Source organism: Gadus macrocephalus, chromosome 8, assembly GCF_031168955.1.
Source record: "Gadus macrocephalus chromosome 8, ASM3116895v1".
In the NCBI taxonomy this organism is placed as follows: domain Eukaryota; kingdom Metazoa; phylum Chordata; class Actinopteri; order Gadiformes; family Gadidae; genus Gadus; species Gadus macrocephalus.
Window position 1 is genome coordinate 19,590,976 of NC_082389.1, and position 15,529 is coordinate 19,606,504.

Genomic DNA, 15,529 nt, shown 5'->3' on the forward strand with positions numbered 1-15,529 from the left:
ATAAATGATGTCTTCGTGCGCGCCTATCGCATGATTTTAGACTCTACGACTTCGGATGAGTATGTGGGGATTTTTTCAGTCGCAATTGGTTTGCACATTTTAAAAAGTGGTGGGGACAAAATTTGTATTTCAAATAGTGGGGGGGGCATGTTGTCGAAGATTAATCGAGATTTTAAACACTTAGACTAATTTAAGAGAGAGTGTAAAAGAAATCGAGGGGTCCGGAGCAAGAATTGAAAAAAGACTTTATCGTGAAGAAAAACAACAACGATAACAGCCTGAGTAGGTCTATAGAGTCACTGCCCGAACATCGGTTCCAGCTTCTCCTTTATACACGCATACATACAAGAATTTCTTTGTCCAATGGGGGTTTCCGCCCACGTCAATCTTCATCAATCATCAGTCTCAGAATATTATCAACAAAAGTGATTTTGGACACCAGTCTGAGGCCAGCATGCATTAACTCTGTAGTCAAAATAATCATAGGGCTGAAGGCTGAGGTCAACCTGCTCATGTGTCCCACCATCTGTTCTGAATCCAGGCTCTGCAGGTATCATGTGTCTTCTACCATTAATATATATAAGGCATAATAATAATCATGGGTTACCATAGAATATACTCATTAATTTCTACCACAATGTCCCCCCCGTAATCGACGCCTATGACTGCGGACGTCGTTGAGGCCCACGCTGTTGGTGGGCGGGGATTAGAAATGTTCAGTGCTACGGCTCACGCCTAGGGATAACCCAATAGCGATAGCCTTAAAAGGCTGCGCCTATACTCATAGAATATACTCATGCTGTTCTTAGCTGGTTTTTAATGGAAAAAGGGTGTATAATAATTTATATTTGATGTAATATAACAGTTTATGGACACAAAATAACGTGTCATCTTTCAAAACATGTAAAAACATGTTGAAAAACATTATCTTGGCTTTACAATTGCAATAATTTACTGTTATTTTAGATCACATCAAATGAATATTTAGTTATTTTACATTTGTTTTTAACATTTACTTAAACATTTTGTTTTTAAACAATGAAATGACCCATAAAGAAGGTAAATTAACATTGTAATATGAATAATAATGCTTAAATTTACAGAAATGCGCTATTAGTTGGTTTAAATTGCATTATTTTATGTAAAAAGGCTGTATGTTACTTATATTAGATGTAAAGTAACAGTATACAACAATAATTTGATTAATCTGTCAAAACATGTCAAAACTTGGGTGTACAATTGCAACAATTTACTGTTTATTGTTTTTGTTTTCTTTTACATTGATTTCCTGAATATTTAAAAGACTTTCAACTTTAAAAAAACAAAACAATACTCACCTAATAACACCAGAATTATTTTAATTTTAAATGGTTTAAACTGTTTTTTGGCTAGTGGGAAAAGGGGCTTAAATGAATTGTTGTGCTTGATTGAGACTAAGATGAACAAGATTAGCTATAATTTACCATTCTCTGTATTTGTATTTAACTGTAACCATTATTACAGTAATATTCAAAAAATAAAAACAATTAAATTAAAATGACTGGTTCTGAAACACAAAAAAAAAGTTTAAAAAAAAAAGAAGAAAAAGTTGAGTTACCAATTGACAGTACAATTTCTATCCAAGGCATCCATGACTTGGTCAAGTCACCATACATGGATTACAAACTTACATTTAACCTCACTGTAAATTAATCCATACTCTATCCAAGGTTTCCAAAACCTGGGTCAAGTAACCATACATCCAAAACATTGATGACAAACTTTGTCAAACCTCACTGGAAATGAATCCATACTCTATCTAAGGCAGGGGTGCCCAACTAGTCGATCGCGGTCTACCAGTCGATCGCCGACAGATCCCAAGTCGACCGCGAGGGGTGAAGAAAAAAAATAATAATTTGCGCGGGACATATACGCGCGGTAGCGCATGCGCTGTCAACAGCAGTTGAAAGCCGTCAACAGTAGTTACACACTCCTAAACATTGGCATGGCTGAGGGGAAACGAGCTAAGACCTACCATTTTCACCCTGAGTGGGAGGAAGATCATTGATTATCGTTGAGAAGGTACCGTGCGCAGACGGAATGAAACCCCCACTGAAGTGCGTAGGTTCACGATACCTCTTGAAGAGGCACCTGTCAAATGAAAAAAAACTTTAGTCACTGTGGACTGTACTGTAATTTAATTTAATGTTGTCATACATTTGCAATAAGGTTACACAACTGTGTAGACAGAGCTTGCTTTTGTGAAAGAGTGTTTGGACATACAGGGAACTGTGGAATTCAAAGAGGTCAATAATACATTGTCCTACTGTATTATTACAGTGTCCTACAGTGTATGGGTCGATCTTTCATCATTCCATTTCATAACTCAATCAGAAGTAGTACGTGGTAAATCCTCACACCCCTAGCCTTAAGAACGCTTCTAACCGCTGAGTTGGATACCTGGGCTTTTTGGCTCAGTGGTTAGAGCGTTCGACTCCCGGTCCCTGGGTTGTAGTAACTGACGAGGTGGCAAGTTCGAGTCCCGTGAGCGGTCGACTTGACCTCGGTTACATACGCTGAAGGTAAAGCACCTGCACCTCCAAAAATCTCCTCAGGTTTTTCAGGTTAGTACTGAATGTTTTATCTTTAATTATTAAGATTAAAAAAAGTGCACTGAAATCGCATTATTAGGCCTCTGTACCGTTAATGAGGGCAGAGGTGGGCTGCAAAATTTTTTTGATTTTCAAGTGGGCCCTGAGTTGACAAAGTTTGGGAACCCTTGTACCAATCATTTCAGCACTTGAGCAGTGCTCAGTTTTACAGTATGTGCATTATTTATTTATATATATATTGTCGCGTTTTTTGAAGAAAGTAGTCCAATCCTTGGTCGCTTTTAACTCACTTTATTTGTTAATGTATTTCGGTATGGTAACTACGAAGCAAAAGGGGGGGAATTGTATCTAACGCGTGTGAGAGACATACCGTGAGCTACTTCGAGAACCGGGCTTAGGCCCGAGTCTCTCCGCGGGTCTGCCTATCAGCTCTGGCCTCAATCTGAACTCCGTCCTGTGCCGTGTTCCAATATCCATACTTCCATGAGTACACTTAAGCGAAGTACACTATCCGCACTCACTAAGTGCACCAATTTTCGGATGTCAGTGTTGTTCCAAATCGAATACTCCGTGGTGCACTTACCGGAAGTGACAATCACGACAGCCATCGCTACTCGTCACCCGCAAAATACATCCCGCTTTGAGGGCTGAAAAAATACTGTTTAAAAATCTTTTGTTTGTCAATCCTGCAATATGGGTCCGTTAACGCAGCAAATGTTGAGAATGCACCGACGTCGTCATCTACGTTACCTCCTCCTGACGGTGACAGACAATGCTACGGTAGGTGTTATTTATTATATTTGTCTACCAACGCAGCCCATACAACAGCAGCATTTAAATTATAGTGGGGGATTAATTTTGTGATATTAAATTCGTAGTCATGATATTATTATATCAATGATCAAGTTTGGTCTACAAGTTTAGTGTACTAGTTCTACTAATGCTCTCTAGTTTCTTGAAAGTTCTTACCATGTGGAGCCTTCATTCATGAATTTAATAGTAACCTATTTGGAGTGCAATGCAGAAGACAACACATCAACTAAAAAATGACTGATTTTATTAAATAATACAAATAATAAAGAATTCGATAACAAACTTCAATAATAAACGAATAATAATTAATGAAGTCATGTCCACTTTCTCTTACAGCCTCCCAACGCCAGGCGGTATTGTCAGCTCAATGATGCAGTGCCAATTCTCAAGGTTTATTTTGATGGCCAGAGTGACATGCAAGTTGATTTCCGCTTGTCAAGGGGATCTTTTAATGCCCTTATGGAAGCCATGGGGAGCAACGCAGACCACGGCTGGGATCCGGAGATCGCCTGCCTGGTCTTCCTGTTCTGGTTGGCCAGTGGTACATCCTACCGTGTTGTCTCCAGGGCCTTTGATATGCCCAGAACATCCGTCCACCGTGCTATCCACACCACCAGTGCAAAGATTGCCTCCCTGTTTGCTCAAACAGTCAACCATCCTACAGAGGAAGAGTTGGTGACTGTGGGCGCAGGATTTGCGCGCATGGCAGGGTCGGCGGCCTTCAACAGGGTGGTTGGGAGCATTGACGGCTGCCACGTCAGAGTAAAGCCCCCTTCACAGGATGCCGACTGCTACCTGAACCGTAAACTTTTTTATTCGGTTCAGCTTCAGGCTGTGGTTGACCAAACAGCAAAATTCATAGATTTGTGTGTGGGGTACACCGGGTCAGTGCATGACTCGAGGGTACTAAAGAACAGCCCCCTGTACCTAGAGAAACAGTACCCTCCACCAGGGTACTGCCTCATCGGGGATGGTGGTATTGAAGATTAACTGAGATTTAAAACACTTAGACTAATTCAAGAGAGAGAGTGCAAAAGAAATCGAGGGGTCCGGAGCAAGAATTGACAAAAGACTTTATCGTGCAGAAAAACAACAACGATAACAGCCTGAGTAGGTTTGCAAAGTCACTGGCCCCACATTGGGCTGCAGCCTTACTTATACACGTATAGGAATTTCTTGGTTTACAATGGAGTCACAACGGGGTTTCCTTTGTCCCTAATGAGGTTTTCCGCCTAGTCTCTTCGTCTCAGCGTGTTATCAACCGTGCCCCGGTCTGAGGTCCGCAGGGATTAGCCTTGTCAGTCAAAATGACCCACGCCTGAAAGGTGGAGGTCAACATGACTTGACCCCGCAGTTCCCAGGGCATTTCTGCGTACCTACCATCTGGTGTGAACCCAGACTCAGGCGTCATGTGCTTTCCACTATTTAAAATATTAAGCCTATTAATAATCATGGTTTACTATAGAATATACTCACTAATTTCTACCACAGTGGTCCCCTGCCTGTCCTACCCCATGACCCTGATGACCCCCTACCGTCAGCCTCTCAGGAGCCAGCTTCAGGCAGCGTACAACAGCCGACTGACAAAGGCCAGAGTAGTGGTGGAGCGGGCCTTTGGGATCTTGAAGACCAGATGGAGGGCCATATTTCTGAAGGCGCTGGAGGTGGACGTCCTGTTCGTCCCGGAGGTCATCCTCTGCTGCACCATACTCCACAATATTTGCCTGAGCCAGGGAGACGTGCTGGACCCGGAGGACGGCGAGGACAGCGAGGCTGGAGCAGCAGAGGAAGAGGATCCAAGACGGGAGGCAGCACCCCCAGGCACCGTCTCTGGAGCTGAGGAGAGAAATAGAATGGCAGCGCTGTGTTACGCTCCTGACCATGGATAATTTGTCAATTTCAACACCTGTGTATGAACATTGATTTATTTATCAAAACATATAAAACATTCAAAACACAAACAACAAGAACATCAGACAGTCGTCGAGGTGTGATATCCATACTTGAACTACTTGTTGACCGCAGTGAACTTGCATTTTCTGAGCCATAACCACCTGAAGAGAACACAAAAATAATAGGTGGGTTTTCATGGAGCCCTTTTCCCTATCAGCATCGGGCTGAGAAATGTAATTTCTTCATAAAAGTGATTTTGTGTAACAGATGCATACACTCACCAGAAAGGTGCATCTCGTCAGACTGTGTTATTGAAACTTGTACTGGTGCTGGCTCTGCTGAACTGTTGGTTGCTCTTGTTGCTTGGAGGACTGTCCAAGACATCTTGTTGGCCTTAATAAAGGACAGATAGTAGTAATGTTTAACCATACAGACATCACATAGCTCAATCTGGGTATATTAATACCCAACATAATTATATACTCAGTAGCCAATTGACACAATTCAAACTGTTCCTTTCTCAATATAATGCAGTACAGTACACCATCACTAACACCCACTATGAAATCAATGATGAACAAGGTATAGTTTAGTTATCACCTTTTTGAAAACATCAACAAAAATGTAGAGAAGCCTTTTTGAAAACATCAACAAAAATGTAGAGAAGATTCTATGAAGTATAATTCATAGTAGAACTTCTGTACTGGAATGCATTCATTTGAACAGGTGTAGCTAATAAATATATTTTGACTATGCAAATTTTTCTAATGTCAAAGTTTATTGTACAAATTGAAACACATACTTGTCTTTTGGAGCAGTGACAGAAGTTTCCTGGCTTCAATTGGTCTCAGGACAGAAAGGAGGTCTCTCATCTTAGGAAGGCTTGATTGGATGAAAGACAGAAGTGGGCTCTCTGTATCCATGACTAGGAGGACTAGAAGAGATGAAAAATACTGTTCTTCAAGCATTAGATTTTAACTTTTAACTTACTCTAAGTCAACGATGCTATGCTTAAGTGAAGTTACCCATGTCCCACAAAGCTTGTACACAGGCAAAGGATAATAATCTAGTTTCTGCTCAGGCTTCCAACATTTCATTTCATACAATGGAAATGCTGGCATATAGGACATGTCATGAGGTGTAACAATAAAGTACACATGCTGGTCCTGCATCACAAGCATGAGCTCAATCTGTCCGAATTCAAGTGCCTCACTTTGGTTTAAACACAGAAAGAGTCCCTTTTTGTACTGAGTGCCTTTCCACTGCACCTCGTTAGCTGACTCAACATTGGGTTCTTTGACTAAGGTTTCTCCTACTGCAGAGCACACTGCTTTGCTGTACAGTTCAGCATGGAAAGGAAAGCATGGAGTTCTTAACCACCAATGAGGGTGCAAAAAAGGAGCCAGAATGAAGGTATGCCTGCAGTAGCTGATGGTTCTTTGCAAGTGTGTGACATACATTTTTTAAGTTTTGTGTCTTTCGGACACATCTTTTGAAATATGAGTGCTTACTCTCAAACCTCATTGTCCACAGCCGAATGAGTGGGCCAAACTTTAGTATTAAGGCAGGGTAGTGGGTGAGGTAATGGTGCTTTGGTTTTTGAGAAGGAAAGAAATCTTTCCTTCCTTCCAGATAATCACCAGTTACAACACTGAGCAATGCAACGTGGGGTACTGATATAGTAGGGGCACAAATCAATTCCACTAGCTCTTTCAGCTGGACAGTCAGTTGCCATACAGGATCCTCTGTGTCTGTGATCTTTTCGGCAATGATAATGGGGAGAAGTCTCAGCAAATACAAGTTATCGGTAACACTTTATTTTGATAGTCCACTGTTACACTCAACAAGCTATCAGTTGACACTCAACAAGCTATCAGTAGCTGTCAGTTGACACTCAACAAGCTATCAGTAGATATGCAGTTGCATGTTGACTAGTGGTGAAACGGATCAGTGTGTCCACGGTTCGGTTCAGATAACCGTTTTGGGCCTCGGTTTCGGATACGGTTCGGATTAGGATCATGTCTGTGATAGTAAAAAGGATGACTTTTTCTTTGAAGATGAGCCCAGATCTTTTCTAGCTGTTCCACTCACATTAATAGTTGGGTGGCTGCGGCGAAGGTGTCCTGCCATATTCGAAGTGCTACCCGAGGAGTAAACGAAGGACGAGAAACAGTGTTTGCATACTGTCCTTTGCTTGTCAACTGTCTTTTTCCCCTGATCATCGCACTCCACACTAAAACCGAAATGATCCCACACGGCTGACTTTAATGAGGCTGGTGCTTCCTCAAATTTCCTCTTATTGTCATTTCCATTCATCTTTTCCATTCATAAATTGTCATGGACCGCTTAAAGTTTAAAGCCCAGTTTGTTTTGAACGCTGACAGGCTGAAGGGAGGGGCGGGAAAAGTCTCATTGGCTCGGGCAGCACTGGAGAGAATGCATTCCGCTGGGTCCTAAACACCCTTTTGTATCGGACGTAGGCTACAGTAGGCAAAATACGCTACATAAGGCAATGCCTTCATGAAACCGAAATCCGCGGATCTCCAGAATGCTCCGAAATGTGGTAAACGAACCGAACGGATTCGGATACAATTCGAATCCGCTGCAGGCCTAATGTTGACACTCAACAAGCTATCAGTTGACACTCAACAACCTATCAGTTGATATGCAGTTGCATGTCGACACTCAACAAGCTATCGGTTGACACTCAAGAAGCTATGAGTAGCTATCAGTTGATACTCAACAAGCTATCCGTAGATATGCAGTTGCATGTCGACACTCAACAAGCTATCAGTAGATATATCAGTACATATGTGTCAACAGTGTATGAGTTAGCCCTAACCTTTAGGGTTAGTGTGAACTCATTCACTGTTGACATGCAACTGCATATCTACTGATAGCTTGTTGAGTGTGGACTATCAGTGGACTATCAAAATAAAGTGATACCCAGTTTTCTGCTGCCTGGCCACCTAATTTCACACCCTTTACTGAAATTTCAGCTGGTTTAGAACTACCATCAGATCCCTGGTAACTAAACTGTTTGGGTTAGGTATGATTGGCATATCTAACCACCAGTCCGTAATTCAGTAGCTGTACCTCCTCTTATTCCTGTCCAATAACCAAGAAGGACCTACACTGACTAATCTGCAACTAACGAAAGTTCTTCCTTTCTGCTTTGGTATTGATCGAGTCAAGACTGTAGCCGTCCTGTATTGAAATGGTAAGTTGACAGGGGTAGTTCGGAATTTTGGACATCAGACCTAATTTCCAAGTGAGCCAGTGTGTTATTATCATTGGAGACCATTTTCTGCACGTTTAATTCAGTCCTTATGGTTGCAGAGTTCGCTGGTGATAGGCTAGCTAGTGATAGGCTAGCTAGCGCAAGTCGACGGTTTCTGCTAGCCTGCCAGTTTTACCCACTCCACAGTACACCCGAGGCAAATCAATTATAACGCCAGACAGATGTAATCAGATGTAAATGTCTGTGTTGATAGAATAATGTTAGAAATAAAACTATCCTTGCGTCGTAATGAGCGTATTACATTTTTAGGGACTACTTTCTCAGCAGCGGCGGATTTTTACTTTGCTCCGGTGTTGCAACCAATTCACTACAGCAGGCCGTAAACCGAGAAGCGCGCTGCAGTCAGCCGCTGCAGTAGCCTGCTTCCAACTACAAGGTTAATCTTATTGTATATTAGTATATGCTAGACGTGAACCTCCTAAAATGGCGCAATTTGATTAATTCTGGATATTGTGAAATTATTCTTAGTCTGATTTAGGCCACTACAACTGTATATAAACTATATTTCAATCAACATGGTATTATATGATTAGGCATATTATTATTTATTTTTTTGCAGTTATTTATAAATTTGTTTTCCTTCCATGTAGCCTAAGGCAAAGAAGAAGGCAGCAATGGCTAAAATCTCAGAAGAACATGATGCAATCAGGTAATTTCCATTTTTTTCTTGTTGTTTCTGTCAACTAGTAGTGCATGCCCGTAGCGTGTGCATGCCCTAGCAAGTCTGAAACCGCGCCAAAATCACGTGGCCGAGAGCGGTATCGCAGAGGCGTGGTTATGCGAGGGTGCCACAGACACACAGAGCTTGTGGTTTTATATATATTTAACATTTATTCACCGAAGGCTCAGTGAATAGTGGGGAATAGCCCCCATAATAGTTTTTGTATATACTACACATGTATAATTATTTTAGTATATACTACACATGTATAATTGTATATAATTGTTATAATCTATACTACACATGAACACTTTTTGCCGGGATATATTTGTTTTTATTAGCGGTTTATTTGTTTTTATTAGCGTGACAAGACGACCGTCACACGTGCTCCCCACAATATCCCGAATTTGAGATCTCAATCATGGGATATTGCCCAATATCCCGAGATAGCAAACCAATCAAATTGCGCCATCTTACTGTCCGTCCACACCAGAAGCTAATTGAGCGACCAAATCGCCGGAAGTCATTCACTTTCTATGGGCAAGAGCGACCAAAGCGACCAAAGCGACCAACGCTACCAGCGGCCAAAGTTGAGCGACCAGAGCGTCAAAAAGAAGTTGAAAACTTTTTAACTTTATGCAAATGACTATTATTCGCTTCAGCGGCCAAACACTGACAGCCAATCGGAATGTAGACGCTCTTCGCTTGCGTGGATCCCAGGGAACATCGGCAGGCACTTTGGTTCCTACCTACCTTTATTCACTCACTGAACAAAATGTTGGCTGAAGTATTAATCGCGGCTGTAACTGGGCACCCGGTGTTGTACGAACCCACCCTTTTTCAGTTCAGAGATCGAAACGCCATAGTGGTTTGGATATCAAGTGATGATAAATAAGGAATAATCACTGAGAGGCCGGGCAATAAACAGTTTGATATGCCCGGCTCGTGGACGGCTTACCGCCCGAGACGAAGTCGAGGGCGGTAACCTTCCGCGAGCCGGGCATATCAAACTGTTTATTGCCCTGCCTTGAGGTGATTATTCCGTTTATTCTACTTCGCGCCGGCCAACATAATAAAACAATTCAAATACTTTAATAATTAGCTTTTTCTTATTCGTATTGCATGCTTATTAAATGTATACTCTGTTTAAGTTCATCTCCCTCGAAAAGTAGTTCCCTTTAGAACTACGGTGAATAACGTTAGCTCAGCTGTAGGTAACTCGTTTCTATAGCAACCACACAAGGCTGGATCTGGTCACTAGTTTAATAACGTAATTGCTACATTCGTATCAAGCCAGCTTTAATGACGATCGATCAAACATGCACTCCTTGGTTTATTTTTTACTATGGACCTCATGTTGGAAATGTATGTGATAGAAAACGATACAAGCGGCGTATTGATCTACTGTGCTCAGTCAGCAGCAAGTAGAACCGACAAGTCAGCGGGCAATATGCCGGATTAATGCACCCCTCCCAGCCAATCAGAATCGAGCATTCTTAAATGAAGTAGAATAAGCGGGAGTATTTATAGGCTACATCTAGAACGTTCGTATTTAAGCGGGACTCATTTTAATTTGCTCTACATGCCACCAATCTAACCAACCAATCGCGTGTAGCATGCTTTAAACAAAACCAAAAAAGTTTTTGAAATCGTCACATAAACAAACTAATCGACAAGACGAGGGATAAATGACAAGGGATATATCTCTTGTCTTTTATCCCTCTATTCCCCACTATTCACGGAGCCTGAGGTGAATAATTGTTAATTAAATAGTCTAGATAGATAGCCTAGTCAAGTCTTTATTAATACCAAACGACACAAATCGTCGGGAATCCATTTAGGTGGTTCGGCCCACACAGGACAGTAGCCTACAAGACCACACAGAACAAGTCTGACTGGACATACACACAATACATCACATTAAAACTAGACACGCGTTGATAGATAGATAGACCTAGATAGATAGATATGTTCCATTATTTGCCTTGCGGAGCCAACCAGTCCTGTGCACGTATGCAAATTAGCCATGTGCGCTAATGTCTATTTGTTTTGAATGCGACGAATGAGTGCAGATCATGATTTGCAGATCCAGATCAGTGAAACATATTTCAACTACTACAGCACGCAGGTTTTTTTGTTCTCGGTTGTAATTAGCCTACATTTTAGGATTTTTTTTTATATTGGGGGGAATCACTGTCCTACTTGTTGTCGAAGCACTTTATCGAACAAGCAAAACCGTCTCGGCAATATGGCCAAGGTGTATGGGAGAGTTCACTATTTGATATGGCTGTCTGTAGGGCCTACTAAACGCATACGGCTCCTTTAAATGCGTCTGCATAATTGAATTGTACGTCATGAGCGACTTGAGCGACCAAAGCGAACAGAAAAATTCGCAGCGAAACTTTGTGAGCAAAGACGCTTTGGTCGCTCCTGGTGTGGACGTACAGTTAGGAGGTTCACGTGTAGCATATACTAAATATCTATATCTATGTAGATAGATCTACAGGTAAAAGCTTTTTCACTGAATATATTTAAATTCTTGATTCATGTATTCATTGTTGTATTATGTCTTGAAGATAATGAAAGTGTGGCACCCAGTTGCAGCAGCAATAGCAGTGGATTAGGTAATGGTTGTCATTCTCTACCATCATGTTAATGCATACTATAAATCATTGGCTTTGTCATTATGTTTAATAATATTTTTTTATTTGTGGTAATGTTTTATTAAGGATCAGTGTCGGTTGTTGACTTTCTCGAAGCAAAGATCCAGTGGCAAGACAAAACAATTAAAGAGCTTGAAAAAGAGCGCAACTTTCTTCACTCGCAAATCCTGAAGGAGAAATCAAGTGAGTAATATCGGAGCAATTTACCATGGAAATCCAGGGGAAGCGTGAGAAAATTAGATTTTTTCAATGAAGAAAGCATTCCAATCAGGGCCTCCACAAGCCAAGCATAGAGCTACACAATGTGTCATTAATGTGAGCATTATTTATTTGTTATTTGTAGCACCCCCCACCACCAAAAATGTGGACAGAGTCAAGGGGAAACACTGATGAGCTCTCTTTTTAGACCATACATGTGTTTGCATCCCTGTATAAACATAAACAAAATAAGTTTTATAGGGAAAGTTTTATAGTGTAGTCCTTTGAAGACTACACTGTGGAAGATGAGGAGGATAATGACATGGACGAAGGTGACCTTCTGGTGTCTTCTCCAAACATCAGCGACTCCTCAGAGAGAGATGCCAGCCCAGAAGCCAGAAGCCAAAAACGCCATCGTCAATCTCGGTCACCCAAACGGACATCATCTCTGGCTCTGTCTGGGCGAGCTCACATGAGAGGTAAGAATTGTTCTACTTAAACCCCTACCAAGTGAGTGACTATCTTATAAGTATGATGATAAGCAATGGGTGAAAGAAATTATGCAATATGTAAAATATGCTCATTAAAATAAGAGTAACATTGCAGTTTCATTCTTCTTCTTTTTTTTGTGGTCAGTCAAAGGGCCAGATGAAGTCGTGGAAAGATAAACACGTGATGAAAACATTTAAGTGTGTGCGCACCATGACGGGGGCATTCAACATCAACAACATGGAACGGGGGACCATAAAAATGACTGCTCCAATCGCGGAACTAAAGATTGCAGACCCTGACACGTTCCTGACCTTAAAGTACAACACTGCGAGCGAAACATTGGCTCAGTTCGCCAAGAAGTGTGCATCCCACATCAAAACAGAAAAAAAGGCTATCGTCAAGGACATGAAGTCCAAGGGAAAACTTCTTCCTTTGCTTATTCAATATTAACGTGCTTAGAATTAGGAATTAATTGCATACTGTACTCACTCACTCACTACCTAGCTAGCTAGGACACACACACACACACACACACACACACACACACACACACACACACACACACACACACACACCACAAGATAATATAATGTCGTTCCAGGGGTCACATCACATGGCCTTTTTCCCACTGGGTCTTCTCTCCCCCTCTCTCTCTCCCCCTCACTCTTCTCTCTCCATCTACCATTCTCTCTCATTCTCACTCTTCTCTCTCATTCTTCCCCTTGCTCTTCTCTCTCTCCCCTCTACCTTTCTCTCTCATTCCCGCCCATGCGCTTGTCTCTCCCTCTCTCCCAGCCGGAAGCTGTAAAGTTACACCCCTTATGTTGAATTTGAAGATTTGTTTATTTTTAAGCGTACATATTATGTTTTGTTACTGTGTCCTAGTGGATGATTTTATTTTATTTAAAATGTTAATGAAAGTTCTTCATTAATAAAATAATTGCTGGCTATCAATCTGCTTATCTGTTATCGTGTGCAGTAATTATGGTTTACTAAGTGTGAAGAGGGGGCAACTTTAGAATAGGGAACATGTGAGGCTTAATACTTATTGAATTACCCATGAATTAAATATGAACAACAGCCAACTTTAGAAGAGGGAACATATTCTGACCTACAATGGCTTAATATGTAGGTATATGGAAAATATTAACACTTGTAGTTATGCATTTTATTCCACAAGAACAGACCATAATAATGATGTGTTGTAAAGGGTTTATAACTATTCATGAGATGCTGACACTTAATAAGGCCCTTACTAAACTTTTGTCTGTTCAGATCATAATTCATGGTCAACAAGGTCCTTATTTACCATAAATTATCAAGTAATTAGGGGGTTACAGCAGAGAAACTTGTAGTAAATTGGTCTGTTAATGGCAGAATATGGTCATGTTGAGTAAAGTATGAATTAAGTAAGGGATAATGTATAGAACGCCGGTCATTATCGAGAAAATAAGCCCCGACAGGGCGAACAGGACACCGACGCGCAGCGGAGGTGTCTTGCTTCGCCATGAAGGGGCTTATTTTACGATAATGACCGGCAAAGTTCTATACATTATCCCGCTTATTACACGGCTACTTGCCAAAACGAAACAATTTATTGACAATGTATTTGTTATCAGTATTCATAGTGTTGATCAGCAGAGAAATAGTCCCCCCAAGATGTTGACGTCGCTAAGCCGAGGACGCTTGGGTTGGACCCTTAGGTCCATGCTTATTACACGGCTTCTTGCCAAAAAGAAAAAATAACCACAAAAAAAATGTTATTGCCTATTTTTATTTATTCATGTTGAACTGTACATTCCCATTAATTGTAAAATTTGACAAGGAGAATGGGGCTTCTTTTGGAATATTGAAGGAGATGTTTCTGTCTGCATTCCTGATTTCTTCGGGGGCCATGGACACACCTTAGGAAAACGACAGCACGTTAGCCAGAAAATGTTTGACATTTCAGATCGTTTATGTAAGACTATGTAGGCCTAATATAACACACCAGATCTGCTATTGCCGGGATGAGAGGACAGGACTCTGCTCCACTTTTGCCTGTCTGTCAAGGACGGAGTCCAATAGCTCCTCAGACTGTCCTCACATCTGTGCCCCGTCACAGACAATATTTCCCGACTCTCCAGACCAGCCTGCGACAGCAGTTGGACAGCGGTGCTGCGCAGACTGTGGTTGGTATACCTCCTGGAGAGGCCCGCTTCCTTGCTGAGTTTAGGCAACATTTCCCCAAGGAAATTGTGTCCCATGGGCTCCCGAGAGTACCATACATCCTGCTTGTTAAGCAGCTGCTGGTCCTTTTTGAGAGGGTGCAAGTAAAATGACTCGGCATCGTGGGGGCAAATGGAGATGTACTTTTTAAAACTGGCAACGGGGCAATGTGGGTTGTCAGGTTCCGAGAAAATGGAGCCATGGTGGTTTTCTTTGCATGGATCTATGGCATCTGTGATTTTTTGTCTCAGCATTGTGTGAAAGAGAAATATAGTTGTTGCTATTCTTGTCTTTTTTTAAAACAAAAGAGTCACTCGTTAAGAACCGATTGCCCTCTCTGCCGCGTCTTGCCAGATGCAGCTGCACATCGAACCATACCTTCCTGACAAGTCCGTGAGCTGTGTTGACAGAAAGCGCCTCAGAGTTCATGAGCAACTGTAGGTCTTTCGTTGAGATAGGGGGGTGATGCTTGCTGGTGTCTTTGCCTTTTTTCCGTAGGTTTTTGATTACGGACTTGAACACATCATTGCTCGAGTTGAAGCTGACAGATTTCATAGTGTCAAATCTGGGCAATTATACATTATCCCGCTTGTTACACGGCTACTTGCCAAAACGTAGTATATGACCTAAGTGCCATATACTCGCAATTGAGTATGCCTTGCCGTTTGTATTTTGCACTGACGGATAAAAGGATCGTAGTATCTTATTT

At 41.6% G+C, this 15,529-nt stretch overlaps 1 protein-coding gene across 1 annotated transcript; it reads left to right on the forward strand.

Annotated features, from left to right (window-relative positions):
* The first annotated feature begins 2,334 nt into the window (after positions 1-2,334).
* Positions 2,335-5,924, forward strand: LOC132463548 (uncharacterized). The gene is made up of 2 exons (XM_060059813.1): positions 2,335-4,380; positions 4,896-5,924. Exons 1-2 carry the CDS (start codon positions 3,819-3,821, stop codon positions 5,291-5,293), a joined length of 960 nt encoding a protein of 319 aa, XP_059915796.1. The 5' UTR covers positions 2,335-3,818; the 3' UTR covers positions 5,294-5,924.
* The last annotated feature ends 9,605 nt before the right edge of the window (positions 5,925-15,529 follow it).